Source organism: Amphiprion ocellaris, chromosome 3, assembly GCF_022539595.1.
Source record: "Amphiprion ocellaris isolate individual 3 ecotype Okinawa chromosome 3, ASM2253959v1, whole genome shotgun sequence".
NCBI classification, from domain to species: domain Eukaryota; kingdom Metazoa; phylum Chordata; class Actinopteri; family Pomacentridae; genus Amphiprion; species Amphiprion ocellaris.
Window position 1 is genome coordinate 17754014 of NC_072768.1, and position 19927 is coordinate 17773940.

General features: G+C 42.9%; 1 protein-coding gene across 1 annotated transcript in view; it reads right to left on the bottom strand.

Moving 5' to 3' along the window:
* Nucleotides 1–2297: 2297 nt before the first annotated feature.
* kcnq1.2 (potassium voltage-gated channel, KQT-like subfamily, member 1.2) overlaps nucleotides 2298–19927 on the bottom strand; it is a 181385-nt gene continuing 163755 nt past the window's right edge. Inside the window, exon 19 of the mRNA XM_055009487.1 lies at nucleotides 2298–4242. Within this exon, the coding sequence (XP_054865462.1) occupies nucleotides 4102–4242 (141 nt within the window). The 3' untranslated portion in view covers nucleotides 2298–4101. The remainder of the gene's footprint in view (nucleotides 4243–19927) is intronic.

Consider the following 19927-nt stretch of genomic DNA (forward strand, 5'->3'; position numbering starts at 1 on the left):
AAGCACCCCCATGGTGGGCAGGCACAGCCGCACCGCCTGACGGCTACCACCCACTCACCAGCCGCTGCCTCTCAGCTGAGCTTGCTGGACTGTTTTTGTTGTTTTCTTGTCAACAGCAGTAAATATGGGGAAGGAGACACGTGACAAACACAGGTCATGAAAGGTGGATGCTTTGAGCTATAGGCTGCCTGGTTGAGAGGATAATTAACCCTAACAGTTCTCCAGTTTGTGAAGAATTGTTTTATTACTAGTACTTGCTATTTATTAAAACTACTATGCATTGATGTTTAAATATCCCAGACTTGAATCAGCTGTTATCATATGGGCTGTTTAAAGACTGAAATTCTCTACAGAGCTCAGGGGGACCCCAGAGTTCCATGATTTTTCTCTGTGGGTTCGTCACAACAAATGACTCAGATTACGCACAGACATTTGATCCAATATTATACCATCAAAACTTTGGATCACATTTAAAGGACCAGTGTGAAGGACTTTGGGGGCAACTAGCGATGATCCCTTATCTTTCCATTTTCAAGGCTGTAAGAGAACTTTAACCTTGCAAGTCAGCTGGATTCTTGAAATAGGCAAGATCACAAGGGAATCCATCTTTCCAGGCTTCAAGCTATGCACGTGCAGTGCATCCACAGTTGGTGGGACCAGTCGGGACCCTATGAGAGATTTCTGCCAGCTACAGGCGAGTTTTAAGTGAGTTAACCCACGATAGAAAATGATGGACAGATGGTTCATCCAATCACCAGGCAGGTATTTCTTTGGAAGTGGCCGCTCTTTTCCAGTTTCCAAGAATGACCTCTTACATGACTGGCTGTGTGTGAAAAAAAACACATCAGGCATGTCAGGGTAGGAGGACCTACAGTGGAGGTCAAAAGAGTGTTTGGTTTGTCCCTCCTGGCTTGCCATAGAAACATAGTGGTGCAACACAGTAGGCGCTTTAGAGGAGAACCTGCTTCTTACTGTATGCGGCTTAAAGGGCTCATTCTAAGCTATGAAAGCACAGAGATTTGCAGTTACAGGTGATTATACACTAAATTATGAACACTATCGTTAATTTACGCTAATAGATCTGACTCACCAGTTGAGGAAATCACACCCCAAAGCTTGAGTGAAGGCTGAGTGAGATGTCTTATTAATAAAAGATCATATTGCTCTTTATGCAAATTTAGCCTTTTGTCAGGTGATTATTTTCATAATTTTAGACGTAAGATGTCTAAGTACGACAACATAAGCCTGTTTTGTTTGATTTGTGATGTCAGGGTTGAACCAGCCTACTTTCAGCAGCCTGCTCTGCTCTGAGTGTGGCTAAGGTGGCAGGAACAAAGGGCATGGACGATCGATGAAGCTCAGAGAGTCGAGCGTTTCACAATCTTGCTCGACTTCTTCCTCCACACAGACGCGCCAGATTTTACTGTCCAGCATCTGTGACAGCGTGCCCCTTATATTCTCCTTTTAAATGCTTCCTCAGATCCTCTTTTAGGTTGTGCTCCTGTGTACTTCTGAGATCAAACTCTCTTTTGAAGTTGGAGTCTCTCTCTTCTCTCTGTCTAGTCTTGAGATGAAAGAGGAGCACGGGGCGACACAGAGCAGCCCCTGCAGATGGAGCTAGCCATGGGGTCTCGCTTTCTTTCTCTTCTTCCCCCTCTCTCTCTCTCACCCTGCCAAAATCCCCTAGCAGTGATAGAATCCAAAAGAAGACAAAAGGCAGCGGAGCACTACGGCCCACACTCCCTCTGGCTAATTGAAAATGGCTTTGCTCTCTTCTCCAGCTCACTTATGCTCCTGCTGTCCTCCTCCTGACTCTCCTCCTCGCCTCTTTTCCTCCCCTGCCTGTCCACCCTTCCCCCAGGACGACCCTCCCTCCCTCCTCCTCCCCCCCTCTCTTGCTCAGGACCGTGCTGATTTTGGGACATCCCCAGTATTTTTTGGCCTTTGAAGGCAAATATAATTGAGTGGTAATAGGAGATGTATTCTCTTTTCCTCCGCATGCCTCGCTCAATGGGTTATGGAATACTGAAGTTCAAAGTAGGCGCAGTGAACGTGTTATTTTTTCTTTCTCTTCCTCCTTTGTGGTGATTGCAGTGTGAAAGGAATTTAGAGGAATGAGGAGCTGAGGAGATTTGATTTGGATGGAAACTCCGGCCCTTGACATACAGTACCTTGACCCCGCTCAGCTCGAGATTTGAACAAATGGCTTCAAAAAACTATGAGACAGGTTTCACCCTCCAACGAAAGCAAATTATGGAATAGATGAGCTGGTAATCAGATTTCTCCCATGCCAGAGCGTAATGAAATGGAGTTTTATTATTTACAGCAGAGCTACAGTGCAGAGGGTGTGTGTGAATACCATTTACAATCGTTTCCATCCATTTGAACAACGGAAGCCTCACTGTGTTTCTCACCACCCCAACAAGCGTACATGTTCCAGGTTGATCTTTCCACATTATAATAAATACAGTAAGTACAATAAGGCAGTGATTCTATTTACAACTCTTATAAAACTGTACAGGAGAACAGACAGGCGGATATGTATCGAGGTCTGTCACAAAATTAGAGTGCTTTTAAAATACAACCACTTTATAGAAGATAAATAATAGCTAATTTTCAACCACTGCAAAAATATGAAAATATATGCAAGTGCAGAGAAAAAGCCTCTTCTCTTTCCGCTTCATCGCTCTTTTGTGTGTGCATCCTTCTTTTTAGGAATGTGCATGCTATAATTATGGGAGGCCTTTCATACAATAGCTACATAGTTGAGTTATTTCTTATTTCCTTCTTCTTACACGCCTCAGCGCCCTCTCAGATACATACTACGAGGGTGGAAACAAAGTGAAAAAGTCGCTCTCAGTGGTAGCCTGATATTTCCAAACCTTTCACACAGAATTAGAGTGCCTGCTCCTCAAAGCTCACTGTTTAAATTCTGCACATTTTCCAGTGTTTCTTTTCATTAGTCGCTCACAGTCGGTAATCTCCCCTTACCAGGAATTCAGCACTTAATTAGCTCAGGAGAGAAAAAATAATCAGAGCTTTAATGGGGCAAATTTATTTCAAATGGAACCCAGCGGTCTAAGTGCCCTGACGAGGGTATGAGGAGATATTAAGCAGAGCCCTGGTGGTGGTGTGATTAGTGGTCCTGCTAAAAGAGTTTGAGATTGATAATGATATGAAAACTCCCAGCAAAAACCTCAAGAAAACACAGGTCCTGTCACGGCAGTTTGGCTATTTTTATTAGCTCTAACCTCGCTGTAAATCAGCACCATCTTAGCCACCCAACCAAGGCCAGACACATTTCTTTAGTTCCATTTCTTTTACTCCAGCCTTCCGGTCGCTAATGCAGGGCAAAGTCAACAGATAATCTGCCCTTCCCTCCTCATGTTATTCGATCACTACTAACAAACACCCGCTGCAGCCTAAGTACAGTTAGGCTAGATGGATATGTGTCTATGGAAATAGCCCTGTTGTGTACTGGGTGGGTGGATGGTGCCAAGATAATCAGAAGGATTTGAGGAATGCCTCTGCCATGGCTGCACTTAGAGTTTTTTTTTTTCAACGTCTTTGGGGAACTTGAGTGCTTTGATTGCATTACGACTTCATTATGGGGTTAGTTAGCTTTGGAATAATATTTGGAGTGGAGGAATGCAGCTCAGTGACAGGCCACACATAAATTTACATCATAGAGAAGTGTGATTATGAGGCTAATATAGTGAAATAAATGACCGCAGGCACAGACTGAGGGCCCACAATACTAGCAGAAGAGTAAGCTACACTGAAGTAACGACAAAGGACCCATGCGGGGCCTACAATCATCCAGAGGAAGAGGTTGGTTAGCTTGTTTTCCACGCCCTGAATCCCACTCACAGTGGTTGTTTTGTCCTAATGTCTGAAATGAGAGTCAAGTGGACAATTAAAAGTTGTTCTCGTCTCAGGGGTCAAAGGTCAAAAAAGAAAATTTAGGATTGCAAAAGTAAGAGAAGGAGGGGTTTCGGAAGACTGAGTCCCCTTACTATTTGTAAACCGCCCCACACATAGGAGGCTGTTTATGTGAACTCCTGCTCCGTTAATTGTCCCAATGTGAAGGTCTCTGTGACATCAGGGCCCTTCGTCGATGCTGGCACCCATGCGTTTCTGGATGGTCACCCTACGGATGGAGGGTTTGGACTCTGGCTTGGGTGGGAACTGCTCCTTCAGGATCCGCAGGACTGAGTCCATTTTCTGGTCCATCTTATGGACCTGGAATTAACACAGTGACAAAAGACAAACAGGTTAGGTTAGCTGAATGCCTCTAGGATAAACACTTGTAACGTAAGTATAGTGTAGAGCTGCCTTATGTAACAAACAAAGAATGACTGTGAGTTTGTGCTTTTATTCTTATCCATCTGCCTCTTTAATACAGTTGCCATCCCAATGACAGAGTAGTGTGAGATATAATGACACGCTAGTCTGCCAGTCGCCGTCTACCTGCTAAAGCCACTCATTACAAAAGCTGTTGAGCTACATGATCCCTCAGTGGGCAGACAGACACACACACATACAGGCCACTGCTGTTTACATGCTTTCCCAACTGTAAACACAGGTGTGTCACCCAACACAGACATCTCTGACAGGGCGCAGCCGGTCTAACCATAGTGTGAATACAGATACAGAAGTAAACAGACCACAGACTGCCTGGTGACACGCAAATACAACAAGCATATGCATATGTACACACCCAGATGGAGTGATGTACAGTACACACTCGCAGCCACAAAAAAGAAGGTGCCACGCTCACTCCACAGAGCCTTGGAACTTCAAAGGGATTTTCTCTATCTTCACGGCCTTGGCCTTGTCTTTACCTCTGTGCTTATCTAACTATCTGTCCAGAAGACACACGTGCACAAGCTGACATCCTCCAATGGCTCCAATGGCTTTGAGTAACTGGGAAAAATGATAAAGATGGCGCTTCGTAAATCAAAGCCTAAACAGCAAAGCACATCAAAGAGCCATAACATCTCACGCACCAGGCAGAAGAGACAGATTCTGACTCCCGTCTCTACCACACACTGATAGCAAACAACTCTGGCCCAAGTATTTCCAGTATTTCTGGCAGAGCAAAGTTAGATAGTTAACATCAATGGCATTTTCATAGGCTTAAGGGTATGGCTCTTCTCTCTCTCCATCTTTTACTGCGTGAGCCTGATTCCCTGGACATTTTTATGGCAGAGCGGGACATTTAGCAGCTATTATTGTTGTTGAAATATGAGCCATAATAGGAAGCATAAATCTCAAAAATCAGAGTGGGTCACAGAAGAGAATGAAATCACAGCACGGCACGCCAGCAATCATAATTTATAGACAACTGTGCTTTGTCAGAACGTCTGATAAATATCAGAGTCCAGACAAATAAATTAGTTTAGCCTGTTTTTCCCATTAAATATTTATTTCAAGGGTTCAGATGAGTCTCTAAGTGTCTGTGTTTTAAAGTCGTGTACACTGCACAGATACTGAACCTCAGGTCATATGTAAAAGCGGTGGCTGATCTAAGACTTGACAATGACATCGTTTTTTTTCTTTAATTACTTTCAAATGTTGTTCTAAAACACGGTACGTTTCTTATTTGTTCAGTATAAATGGAGTAAAAACTATTTAATTTTGACCTTTTTCTGCAGAGGTTTGCTCATATTTTGCCATCCACAGTACTTTCCTCTAAGATCGTACCATGACCTAAATAGTTGCGCTAAGTAGACGAAGCACGCGCTGGTCCCAGATGAAGCTTAGAGAATAATAGGGTATCATAAACATGTTGGGTAGTAATCTACGGACTTATCAACATTCTCGTTGGGGCTTAAAATGGATCAGGAATTCCTCCTGCCGTGTGTCTGAAGGGAGCGGCCCAGGAGACCCACAGAGGAACAAGAAAAACATGAGTCAGGCGTGTTGCAAACACATGAGACTTATTTATCGCCACTGACTGTGTACTTATGCTTTCTGGGGATAGATGTGGGTGAAAGATGCACCAGTGAGAGGGGGGAGATTGCGAAAGTGCATGTGTGTGAAAGCGTCGCTGGTTAGGGTTTGTGTTTCCAAGTGTAGATGAGGGTGAAAGAGATGGTATGATAACAAATGAGGCATATTTAATATTTACTTTTGTGTGTGAAATAGGGGAGTATAAATATGACAAGTAGGTGAGCAAAGCAGAAACACATTAGTTATTACCATTCTGAGGCGATGACTTAACTCACAGGTCATTTCTGAGGCTCCAGTTTCTACTGTCTGTTATGCAAATTTCCTGTTATATGAGCCCTGCAGTCGGTGTTATTACAGTGTTAGAGTACGTGTGACCACTGTTCCTCTTTGCTCACACACTTTCTTCCTGTGTTTGACATGCAGCACTGTATGTTGTTATGATATGTGAGACTTTTCTTTTTGCTGTGCTACATAAGCTTTCAGGACTTACAACTGATCCTGAGGCAATACTTGCAGTCCTGGTCTTTGATAAGCTGACACATTGCAAATAAAAAGGTCATTTTAGTTAAATATGGTTTACTTATTAGGTTGCCTTTGGAGATTGCTGTAATTCACTTGAAGTTCTACACGCTGACATTTACTAGGGCTGTGATCACCACTGCTGTGTCATAAAAACATGTGATCCAGTGACAGGTGATGCTCCAGCTGTCCCTGACCCTCCCTCTGACCGCAGACAACACATGGGACAGTCACAAACCTGACATGTTAGCAGCAGGGGTTTCCCTGAGCTCTGACAAGGTTCTCCTGACTGTGGCTGAGTCAGCCAAGATGTTTTAAATGTAAAATTGTCATTTTATCAGTGTTCAGTTTTTCACTTCAATCCTGGAAGTTAGTCAAGATAGACTCAGTGTTTTATAAATGAAAAGCCAGGTTGTGTGAAGCATCCTGCTATTCTTGTCCACTTTGTCAAAGTTTAAAGTAAATAAAATGTGCAATTAATCTAACCCATGTAAAATTTTTGTGTCTGTGTATTTCCGTAAACCCAGCCAGGACGCTGTGTTACTCAAAACATAAATAAAGAATTACATTTGGGTCTACAATGGATTTATTTTTTATTTATCACTCCAGTGTTTGATCTATAAATATCTCTCAGAAATTTGCCGTCACAGTTACTCCCAGAACTGTCTTTAAATAGCTTTTTTTTGTTCAGCCAACATTCCAAAACCTATGTTTTATGTTATAAAACAGAGAAAAGCAAAAAATCCATAGATTTAAGAAGCTGAAATTAATTAATGTTCCATTTCATTATCTACAAATGATAAAATATCAAATAGGTGCAGTTGGCTGGGGGAACAGAAAGGGATGTTAAATAAAAATTTGCCTCCTCAAGAATGCATTAAAACAACAACACCATTATCATATGAAAGATCTTTGACCGGCACTTCATGTGCTTCCAGTCCTTGGAGCAACTCGTGGAGACATGAAGTATGAGGACATCGGTGGGGAGGACATGGAGCTCCTGTTCACACAGGAACACCCTTCCTGAGCCACCTTCCTGCCCTCCCTTGGGACTGTCTGTCTGGCTGTTATCTGGTACAGTACAACAAACACACAAGCAGACAAACAAACGTGCGTGTGGAGCTTGCATTTACGCATGCACACTCACGCTCACCTGCTTGTTACCTAGCAAACAAACAAACAAACAAACAAGGAGCAACATCCTTTTTCCAACATTAACTGGGGCCAAAGTCATCATGTCAGCAGTCCGTCCGCCAAAATAAATTAAATGAATCATGTATGTCATGTATTTAAATCCTGTTGCTCAGATTAGAACATGGCTTGTCCAGTGTGATTACATTAAGTATGTAGACACAAACCAAGTTCACGGTTAAGATTAAACAAACACAGGGACAATCACTTTTATTATTGCTGCAGGACACTGAAGCTGCAGCACAAAAGGTAAAAAAAAAAAAAAAAAAAAAGGGGAAACAGGTAGTATGAATACAAGAACAGACTTCAGCACATGTCAGACATAGATGATATCATATATCCAGATTTAACATTTGTGTGCTTTAAAAAGCCCACTGGAGATTCTCACGACAAATGCTGAGGCCAGGAATTGTTTGAAAGCATATAAGGTTATTTTTTTATTTGTTTCCAGAGATGTTCCTCATGTCAGGCTGACTATTGTGAGATTTATATAAAATGATACACATGATATAGCTAGAATGACGTGCCTTGAACTTGAATTTCACATAGTGTAGGCAACATATTCCAAAGCTGTAATACTGTAAGGTGTCAGGGAGTGAATACTGAACATGCACGGCCATACATCAAAATGTACTTTATATGCTTTTTTTATGTCTTGAGACTACTTGAGTTGAAATTTAAGAAGAGAAGAGAAGAGAAGAGAAGAGAAGAGAAGAGAAGAGAAGAGAAGAGAAGAGAAGAGAAGAGAAGAGAAGAGAAGAGAAGAGAAGAGAAGAGAAGAGAAGAGAAGAGAAGAGAAGAGAAGAGAAGAGAAGAGAAGGTGTTTTACTGTTTCTCTGTCATGCAGAATAGTTCACACTGCCATCTGTTGGGGAGTTACAAAGCCGGGAGAAAAGCTTCGAGCTGCTATCGCGGCATTCTTTGAGCCGTGCCAAATTCTACCATCGCATGGTTACTGACGAATGGAGACGTGACATGCAAGAGGAATATGAGATAGTGGCAGAAACAGAATGTAGGAGTGCACGGTAGCCTTGAATGACAATTAGGTGTTTTGAAATGGTCTGGCTCATGCAGCAGAGAAAACAATGAGGATTTATAGATCGTACAGTCTGACTGGATTACAGAGTAGACAGTCTGTCTTTGAATGTTTAACACAATGACACTGAATAAACGGGAGAACAAAAACACAGGAACTCATAAATAGAGACTCATCTTCCTCCCCCTCTTGTTCTCTCCCTCTCTCTCCCTTTGACAGTCACCTTGAGGATTATGGGGGATGATAAGGAGGGAACAGGAGTGAAAATAGAGAAATCACAAGGGGAGCAGAGGAGCCAAGAAGGAAAGACTACCAGCTCCAGGAATGTCTTGGCATCTGTGTTTGTCCAAGCTGCGCTATTCAACAAAACAAGAATCCTGTCACTGAAATGCTCTCAGTAGCACGAGACAATAGATACGAGAGCTGGGATACAGAGACAGATAAGAGGGAAACAATTGCACAGGTCACCATCCTTGCATGCCGTAATGAATACGTAACGTGTTTTTCCCACCGCTGTGACCTCAAAAGGCCTGGCGGTTTAACCTGTGCAACACCAGTTTTGCAGCGTTGTTGTTCTTACCTTTGTTGTCACTGAGTCTACTCATATGGCAATAGCATGACTCATGTAATGTTCATTCCAGTCGCAAAGGAAGTCGTTAATATCACCATTGAGGCCTTTTGGACTACAATGCAAGGATTTAAAAGCTGTAGTGAAATGTCATATCATTGTCTAGTATTATTGTAAGTCATTAGAATATAGCAATCATTTGTATGTGTAATATGTAGCCATTTAAAGTCACACTGCTGCAGCTCACAGATGAAAAAGCTTTCCAAGTGTTCGAGCAACACTGATATAAGGAGCTAAACACTCAATATTATTCTAAAGATGGCCTGCAGAGTTGTTCTGTGAACAAATAAAATGTTTTCACTTGTTTTTGCTCCCCAGAATAAATAGTCTTTATCTCAGAGGCCTAACAAACCTTTAAAATTTATTTTCACCCTAAAAAATAAGTCAGTGTGTTTAAGATTTTGGAACATGCATTGTTTACATCGGTGTTTGCAGGCCTGCAGTCTTCTTCATCCATGCTTTTGTTGGCACATTGCTGACCCTAATAAATTCAAGGAGTAGCACAAAGCTGTCAGCAGTAATGTGTCACAGAATAAATGTGAATTCTTGGGAACGAAACACAAAAAACAGCGACCTGCTGTTAATATTGCTTCACGGCACCATTAGTGATTCAAAAACTCAAGCGTGGAGAAAGACATAGAGCTAAAATAATGTCTTTAAATTAATATTTTTTTAAATTATGTCATAATTTAAAGTTATAATCAAATTTAAAAAGAAAAACAATTTGAACTGTTGGATGAAAATCACAGCAAATGTGATACAAAAGTGTAGAAAAGTCATAATCCAATTGCTTTTAGTGATAGTAGATCATTAAAGGCTAATACAAAGTTGATTGCTTGATACAACTCTGTTGCAAACTGATATCCAACTGTGTTTTATCTTCAAACTGTCCTTCCCTGCATTGTGCCTGAGGCCTATTTTTGAAGAACATTTAATCAATATTCAGTCTAGTTATTCAGTCAAATAGGAAATGTGGGTGAGCCATCTCATAGATAGGAACCACTCAGTCCTCCTCAGCTTGACGATGGTTTTAGCATCTTTCAACTAATTGATGTTGTTTTAATACACTCTCACCACTTTAATCAACCCTGTTCCAGCAAAGCAGGCAGCTGTTTTCAGCAAAAAAAACAAAACAAAAAACCTCTGCTGCAAGAAGCTCAGTGTACACTTCCAGCTGACTCACAAATGGGAGCCGGGCAGGAGCAAAAAGGAGAGTGAAAATCAGACTTACATTCTTCTTTTTAAACTTTTTAAGGCTATCTGTCAGTGCTGTGTTTACAGGGACCAAAAAGCATTAACTCAGACGGATGACATTTTCTTTTGTCAGCTGCTGTCTTGAACAGCCCACAGCTTAATGTTTTGTTAAATGAAACGCCAGCAGCAAGCAGCAAAATGAAAGTTAATCTAAATCAAATTGATTCTCACACATATTAAACATGGAGCAGAGTGGTTGTTCTCAGTTTTTGTCCAGCCCTGTTCCCATAAAACCTATGGTATAATAGCGAGCCACAGCATAGGGTCAGTTCAGGTGAATTTCTCAGCCTCTCCATAGATACCCTGCACAGCTCACCCAGACAGCCTGCCTGCTCTTTCTGTTTCACCTACACGCACACACACACACATGCGAACACACACACAAGATCCAGCGCAACACAATGGACAATGCAGAAAAAGCAACAGAGGGTGTATACACTGGCCTTTCTGGTGGGCCAATAACAAGCTAGCATTACACAGAGGTCATCATTATCATCACTGTGACAGGGCCGCATGAATGGAGAATGGAAAATGGGGGGTGGGCAGGGCAGAAAGAGAAAGTAAAGGAAGGCAGGGAAATTAAAAAGGAGAGAAGAAGGGAACATAAATTTGAATGGAGGAAAGAAAATGGACTCTAGTGGCATTAGTCATTAGGAATGGGTTTGCTGCACACACAAATACACACAATGGGTGCATATTTAAAAAAAAAAAAAAAGAGCAGCACACTCGGCGAAAGTGACATTCAATTGTATGCCACAGCACACCACCTTCACTTTGTAAAGAAAATTAATCATAGAAGTTTGAAATATTTGGGTTTAATTCTTTTAAAATTTGTGTACACTTTATCTCACGCTATGAAAGCCACGTGGACAGAGGCCTCATTTGAAGTGAACCTTACATTAGCTGTGTTGGTCTCCTTCACTGACACATAGATCATTCCTACAACTAACTGCATGAATCCTGCTGGTCTTTGTTTCAGACTTTCAAATTCAGTGACTCTCCTGGAAACATACATACTATGCAACTACACAATCATGCATCTCTAATAAAGCACTATTTAGTTCAGTGTAACTTATCTTGGATGTTTGATGTATTTTAGGCTCACATCTGCAATAAGTTTTCTCTTAGCTCACCAAAATTTGAATTTAAAATGAACACCTGTAAGTAGGATTAGTGAGATGTGGAGATTTGGTCAGGGATGGCACCTTATATTTAGCAGTTAAACTTCTGAAATGAAAAAATATTTGTAAATTGATACAATCTGGATTTTTTTAGTGAGGGGGCAGGACTAAAAGTCATTTTAAGAAAGTTTTGTCCTGGTAAATAATAATAACAATCAAATTTTTAAAAAAGTCAAGTACAAATTAACATTCAAAGTAGTAATTGTGTATAACTTCAAAAAAGTCTGAACTGATCATTAAAGGTGAGTAATTACATAGCTGGTGGTGTGAGTTATTAGTTTACAAATTAAAGTCTTACTGCTTACAGTGGCTTTAATACACTTTCCTGTTCTCCTACAAACATTTGCCAGACTTCACTACACAATTATTCACAATTTAGCTGCTACAGGATTTCACTCTGTAATTTATATGATTGAAGTTTCTGAACAATACATCTTTGAAATGGCCAACATATGATTCTGCTGCCTGTGCTCTTATCACTCCACAGTAAGTATTAGCCAGCAGACCACCTAAAAGAATTCAAAGTAAATGTAATCATCATTATGCTCGATTCAGGAGCTGTAAAACACAAACTGTTATCATCTTAAGAAGAGGTGGTGCCTTATAGACTTCTAACTGGGAATGTGCAAAGGCTCTATAGTTCTTTTCACATCCTTGTCCTGGAAAGTGAATTCACTGAATTTATAAAGCACATTTAAAATGAGCTGAATGGACTGAGCAGAGAAAGGAGAGAAGAACAGGCTGACAAACTTCAAATACTCAGCAGTTTGTTTTTGCTGCCTTGACTCATCTTCTGGTCTCTTTCATTTTTAACGAGAGGGTCAGTGGGTTGTGTTCAGTTCTGGGCCTGAGCTATGATTATGAAATGTGATAGCATCTCATTATTGGTGCGTTTGTGTCAGTGTGTGTTTATAACAACTTTCACGCAAAACTGGGCAATTTTGGGTGTGTGTTTTGGTCTTCACATGTGGAACTGCAACAAAAGATACAGAGTCCTATTGATATTAGAAATTCTGAGACTCGTGATGCCGTTTTTTCTTGTTTTAAGCTTATATAGTACACTACAAAATTTGTTTGTGTGTGTGCAGCTTCTTGCTGTGTCTCTTGTAAAATTCAATGACTTTTCCAACCAACTAAATCTGAGCACTGCCCCGACCCTACAATGTTCTTCTTATCTGGTTTCTAAAAGGCTCCACAGTCTGGTTTCTAGTCAGAAGCAGTTGAAAACCACCAGCTAATACAATAAATGTGTGAAAATGTCTGTCTGTTTCATTCATGTGACCCTTTTGTAAAGCTTCCCCAGAGAATTTGTTCATATCCTCAAATTTTCATTTCTTGATTACACCTCTCAGAAGCTGGTGATCCTTCAGAAATCCCTGCATGTTGTAATACATTGTGTGAATCAAGCCCGGAAAGTGTACATTCAAAAATCCTTCACAGGAGGTGAACTGGGGTCACCCCTTGCAAAATGAGTGAAAAGAGAGAAGGATGGAGAGCAAGAGTGACAGACTGCATGAATGAATCCTAAACCAACGTGTCAGCTGGATTCAAATTCACGAACCCAATGAGCGACCAAACTGCTCCGCCAGCGGCCTCGGTGCCAACTGGAAAACGGAGCTAGCACGGCTCAGATTCACCACGGGCCGGGCCGCTGCCAAAGAGAATGGATTCACTTTAACGCTGGCAAATACAATATGTTCTTTGTATCTGTAAAAAGCAGGAGAAAGAGATGGACAGAGAGAGGGAGAAACGGAGTGAGAAGAAATGCAGGGTAAGGCTGGACGGCCGTGAAGGAGCGATGTGAACGGACTGCTTCTGGGCTCAGAGAGGGAGGGAGCGAAAGAGGGAAATGGTGGTTATGTTTTAAAGAACAGGAAACCGAGCGAGAGCACCTGACGCACATGGTAAGTATCAAGGGCTGCGCCACGTGCCACTAAACTGCAGCCAAAGCTCTTTTCTGCAGGGGTGGTGCTGGTGGTGATGGTGGTGGTGTGCTGAGGGGGGCTTGTACCGGCTAATCTCTCTTCTGAGTGGGCGCGCACTCAAAGCTGCTTTTGTTTCTGAGGGCTACTTTCACGAGGACGTACAATCCCCCGTGTCCACTCCTCCCCTCCTTCTCTTTCTTCCCATTTTTTTTTAAATCTCTCCCTTGTTCAGAGCACACGCCTTCTCCATGAAACACTGGGGGTGTTTTATTTGATTTACTGGTGATTCTGTTTGGACGTGACTGCGAGAGAGGGAAAGTGTGTGCGCATATGCCGGTGCGTGCATCCCAGTGTGGTAATGTATGTCCGTGGGCATCCATGCAAGAGCCTAAATCTGGGAAACACTGATGGTCTTTCATGTTGTAAGAAGGTTAAAGAAAGCCATAAATCGAATCAGCCGGAGAGCGTTGGAGCGAAGGAGAGGCTTTGATGTCGTGTTGGAAGCACATTAGAGTTTTCACATTGAAAGATGTGAGGGTTTGGGGAAATTTTACCGCAAACAAAATAAATGTGCAGCATAAACAAAACCAGAGAGATGAATTATGAGGGGGCTCCTGGTGAGATGAAACTGCTGTCAGCTCGGAGGCATACAGGTGTGGCTTTCATTCCCCTGTCTATTAAAGAAACTAACTTCTAAGTTCCATAACATGTTCATGAGAATATGTAGACATTAACCTTGGAAACTTGGTGAAAATAAGCCTTATTATTTGAGAAATTCTATATTATATATTGGGAAAAAAAGTATTGCATGTGACAATAACGGGGATGATGGTGTCCTCAGAATTAGTCAAACACTGCACCCTCCTCCAACCTATTTCCAGGAAGCTGACACCACACACAGCTAATTCTAGTTCTGATAAAAAGCACTCAGAATGGTTTTAAGCATGTAAAGTCGAGTAAACAAACACTGGGGGGAGGCAGGCAGGGTGGAGGAGTGAGAAGAGAGGGTGGGCGAGGCAAGGGGGAGCAAGCAGTTGCCTGATGGACCATTTGTCCTCAGAGACAGCTGGACAAGATCTGCTCCTAACTGGTCCACAGTGCGGTGGCCCTGACCGAGACAGAACACGACTGCAAACACGATTTAACACTTTAATTTATGTTCGCATGAGAGAAAAAAGTGTAACATAAACAGTCCGCTACTATGTGGCACTTGACAATTTGGTCATGTTTCAACACACACAAACACATAAACAAAATATGCACACAAACACCCAAACAAGAAACCAAGTGCTTGTATACAAACAAAGTCCTTCCTTCTTCTCCTCATGGAAGCATTTCAACACTTCCAATAAAGCAAACACTAATATTTCTTCATTGTGGGCTCTAATGTGGGAAGACGAATCGCCATCACATGACTCAATTAGGACAGTCTGATTACATTCCCCTGTCTCCTTAGAGCTAATAAACAGCACAGCAACGTGACACCGCTCTACATTTCATCAGTGGAACAGCGATGACTCAACATGACAACGCTGTAAACGTCTGTGTTTTTGACTCCCTCATCCATTGAAATGAAAGAACACACACACACAAATGCGCATATGAGCAGCAAGTTTGTGTTTGTGCGAGCAGACTACTGCACATTTGCGTATGAATCGTTGCGCTACAGCACGTGTGTGTTTATGGGCGTGTATAGATGCACCTCGGCAAGCAATTTGGAGTTTACATCCAGGGTGTGGCCTCACAAGGGGTTCACACAGGGGAGTCTTTATAGATGAGGAACCCCCTGCCCCCCCTCTGCTCCTTCGCTTTCTCACTGCCAGCTGCCACAACCACCAAATGCCCCCTAAACCCTCGCACACACACTCCACACACACCCTCCCCTGCCTCCCCCCCCCACCGTGCCAGGCTGTGGTGGCAGCCAGCGTGGCATCGTCAGTCACCGGGGAGGTGCCATGTTACTACGGCCACTGCTGTAGGTCGGCCACACTGTGGCTTTGTTCTCATCATCAATAGGCCAGTCAGCCTGATATTATAAATGACAAGGGGCGTGCCAGCACTTTGGTCTAGGTTGAGGGCGACTATTGAAACGGATACTAATGGCATTGTGGCTTATACGCACAGAGAAGAATTTCCCTCGACAACACAGATGCTGCTGTTTTCTGAGCAGCTACATTACTCACATACAGTGTATATACACCAAGTAGATTTGCAACCTTTAATAATCTTTATGATGGATCACTCTCATGTTTTTGTTCTATTGACATATAGTTTGTAGTAAAAAAAAAAAAAAAAAGCTGAATCCAGGCCTGAAGTCTTCAAAAACCTGTTGATTTTCAGTTCTGAATTTCTCATTGCATAGAGAGATGAAGTCATTATTAATGGATGCTGATGATCAAGCTCATTATTCATATAATACGTGTTCAAAGTGTTTACAGTAACAAGCGATGATGTCTCTGAGCTCCCAGTGTTTATGGATAAAACATGCCGTGTCCATAGTATCTCCAGCAAGCATTACTGCTATTTCACTTTCCGAAAAATGATCCAACCTGTAAACCACAAAGCTACTTAGACATGAGAGCAAAACAATATGATGAATAATACACATTTGAAGCAACACAGACTCATTAATAAGGATACCATGTTTTGTTATATATCCCGTTGATACTAACTAACAGTCTAACTATTTTCTTCCTGGTGGTCTTGTCTGGGAACTGCTTCCTACCGCCTCCATTACCAACCCCCTCGGACTTCTCTTTGTCCTTGTAAACTGCACGCCACACCCTGGCATCTGAATTACCTACAAAGCTGCCATTCCCATTATTCCCAACTATATTTGCATACTGTCTGACTACCTTTTGATCCATTGTGTAAATACATAGTACATCCTGCCATCGCTCTTTTCTCTACAGCACCACTAAACACTGCAGCAAACTGCTGAGCAGGACCTTGAATGATTTCTTCAACAGCTACGCATGCAATGTAAACAGGAGCTGTCTGGGTACAGTGGAGGGCATTAAAGATGATGTGTGTGTGCGTCTGTGTGCATCCCAGACAGAGAATCCCCCCCGCCCCGCCTCCCGCCAGCTGTCTGTCCTGCCCAGACAGTGGCCCAGTGCCTGGTGCCACGGCCCCAACAGTGTGCCAGCTGATCTTTGGGGGTGGGAGCCAGCCTGACCTCGACCAAACCCCTTTCCCCCTTTTAACCAGCTCTAAAGCCATTATTTCGGATTGAAAGCCTTATTATACTATATCACAACAGCTGGGCTCGCACACACGCACAGACAGAGAGAGAAAAAGACGGCACAGTGAGGCAGCGAGAGACAGAACGAGAAAAGAGAAGAGACATCTTGTCGCCTGCTCATCTGTTTCCAAATATAGCATCTTTCCCCGTTGCACTCGGCCTGTTGTTTTTGTTACCGTGGCATTTTTGTCCTCAAAGATGCAGACACGAGAAGCATCGTCGGGTTGGGAGGCTTGCTCTGTGGAGACATTTGTTTGGCTTTTTAAGGAGTGATGTTTTGATGGTGTCTGCAAGTGTCTGGGGAAGTTGAGGCGAATGATTACGCAGAAGGGGAGACGCATGGTTGGACAGTGACAGTGTTTAGAGGCATGCAATGGGTGAGAGCGTGCGGGGAAACTGCAGAGAGGTCGCCGGGTCTACAGAGCTCCCATGACTGTGGTCATTTAACCGTAAATTACAAAGAGCAAAATGCTCAAAAATCTGAATGAAACTCCCTGTGGCATTACCAAATGCTGCTGGAATGAGAGGCCGACTGACTACTTCCCATTTACAGTGAACGGGAATGTCTGGTGTTATTTCAGAGCCAAATTTCATAATAACTCCATCAGGTCTGCTCGATGACCCTACATTCTTTCCTGAAGACCAACATCGGGCCTGCCAGGCTCAGCAGACAAAACAAAACATGAAACTGATAAGGCCAGATGAAACTATTTCACTCATCTGGCGAGTCACTGTGGCTTTCCTAATATCCTCTGCTCACTAGCTCTACCCTAAAGCTGCTACTGTATTTAATGGAGTAAAACTGAACATACTAGGGATTCAATTAAGAGAATACAGTAAAACTCAAACAATTAAAAACTCAGACTTGACTGACTTTAATTAGGCCAATGGAGAAAGTAAGCACAGTTCATTTAGCAAACAAGTGGTTAAGTGGTTTGTCATCCAAATGCACTTTCCTGCTTCAGCGCAGCCATCCGGCACATTTTCAGCATCTCAGGTATGCCAGTAATGATCCAGGACAGTGTGCTGGCTGATGACTTTACCTTGTTTTCACCCTCTGCATTCTCTACGTGGTTAAACCTTATCTGATTGCCCCTGCACAAACAGGAAGGTATTTAATCGCAGAATCAGTAACTATTTTCATTTTAGATTTACGGAGGGGGACTGAGGGAGGGGGGAGAGACAGAGAGAGAAAGGGAGAGAGATGCACAGCTGCCTGGATACAATCACCCTCACAGTACCTAGTCACTGTCATTTGAGAAGGCCAATTGCCTCTTGTCATCGGGGTAAAAACAAGTCGTGGGGAGAGACACACGTGCTAACTGCACAACGCACGCATGCATAAAAATAGAGGCCTATTAAGCGGGCTGCTGCTGCTGTCTAATGCCAGTACAGTGCTCATACCAGAGCTTTAACATCAGCATCAACAACACAGTCATTAATTTTGATTCATAGCCCTGCTGCAGTTGGGATTTAAATAGATTAGAGAGCATGAATAAGACAATTCAGGCTCGGGTTTAGCCATAGACACAGGCCCTGTGTGACACCGGGGTTTTTACAAGGGCACTGGTGTGTAAAAGCCATGTTTTCACATGCAAGCACAGATTTCTGCACACGCTTGCACATAAACCCCCATCACACACACATACTCACGCACACATCCTTAAGCCACTGCACACACTCAGACATATGTACAGTAAAAACACAGAACCGCACACCTACTTTCCCACATGTTGCTCCCCCTGCAGCGATGCAGGACCCTCTCTCGACCCTGTAGCCTCCAGCTGTTGGGTTTGGGGGTGACAGACACACACATGTAACCCCCTCCTCCTCCTCACGCCTGCTGCAAACCGGGCTGGGTAGTATTTTTAGCTTGTAGTAAACAGAGAGCCATGTTTTCATCAAACAGAACCCCCTGCCCCTCTGTCTCTCTGTTTTTCCCTGCTTCTCAATCTCCTCTGTCAGTGGCCATCCCCTTCAGAGGAAGAAGCCAGGACACATCACGGTCTGAATTTAGAAGACCGTTGATCTAGCGGATGGTAGGAAATGCGGCCCGAGTCAGGAAATGTCTGTAGGTAGCTAAATCTTTTCAAGTGCCCTGCTGAATTAGCTCTTTCTATTTTTAACAGCCACACCACCTTAACACACTGCGTCCACTGTCAGGGGGAGTGAAAGACGTATTCTGCTGCTGCCACACTTACTACAGGGCACGCTGGAAATATTCAGTGCGTACCATGAGTTATACCTCTTTCCCCCCAACTGAGTCTATTTTGGGTCCAGTAAATAAAGGAAAAAAGCAGTTTGTGGTGAAATGAGAGGAGAATCAAACTTCCACATGTAGGGCTGAGTGTTCATCACTTAGTGTGGAAAAAAAAAAAAAAGAACACTTGGCTAATTTGATGTTGTGCAATTTTCTCCCGGGTATGCACGTGCGACGAGAGAGGAGAAGCCACCCAAGTTGGGCAACGGTGGCTGAATGCCACTCCTCTTCACAGATTGTGGTTTATAATAGAGGGAACAGCTCAGGTCACACATCACGCCACTTGAGGTCACATTATCATGCCGCCCAGGAAAGACGACTCCGACAGAACCAGCAGTGCGAGGCTGACGTATTCTACTGTGATCTTCGCTAGATCAGGCTTTTCTCCACATCCTTTATTGAGTTTAGGAAATTCAAATGCACAGTTTGAAAAAAGCACATATCCCAAAACCAGACTATAGGATGCAACTTCAAATGAGAATGATTGCAGCAGGCCAATAAAAACCCTTTTGGGCTGAGCCACCCACACTGTGCTATACCTTCATAAACTGCCATCAGATGTTGTGATGCACACACAGTATGAGGGACTTTCCAGAACAGAATGAGACGATAAAAAGAGCTTTTTAATTGTATGGCATGTTGGAGGTGTACTGGTTTATACTGGCTGCAATGAGGCAGTAACTTCACATCCAGGGTGCCATGTGTGGCCGATTCCTCCCTGCAATATAGAAATT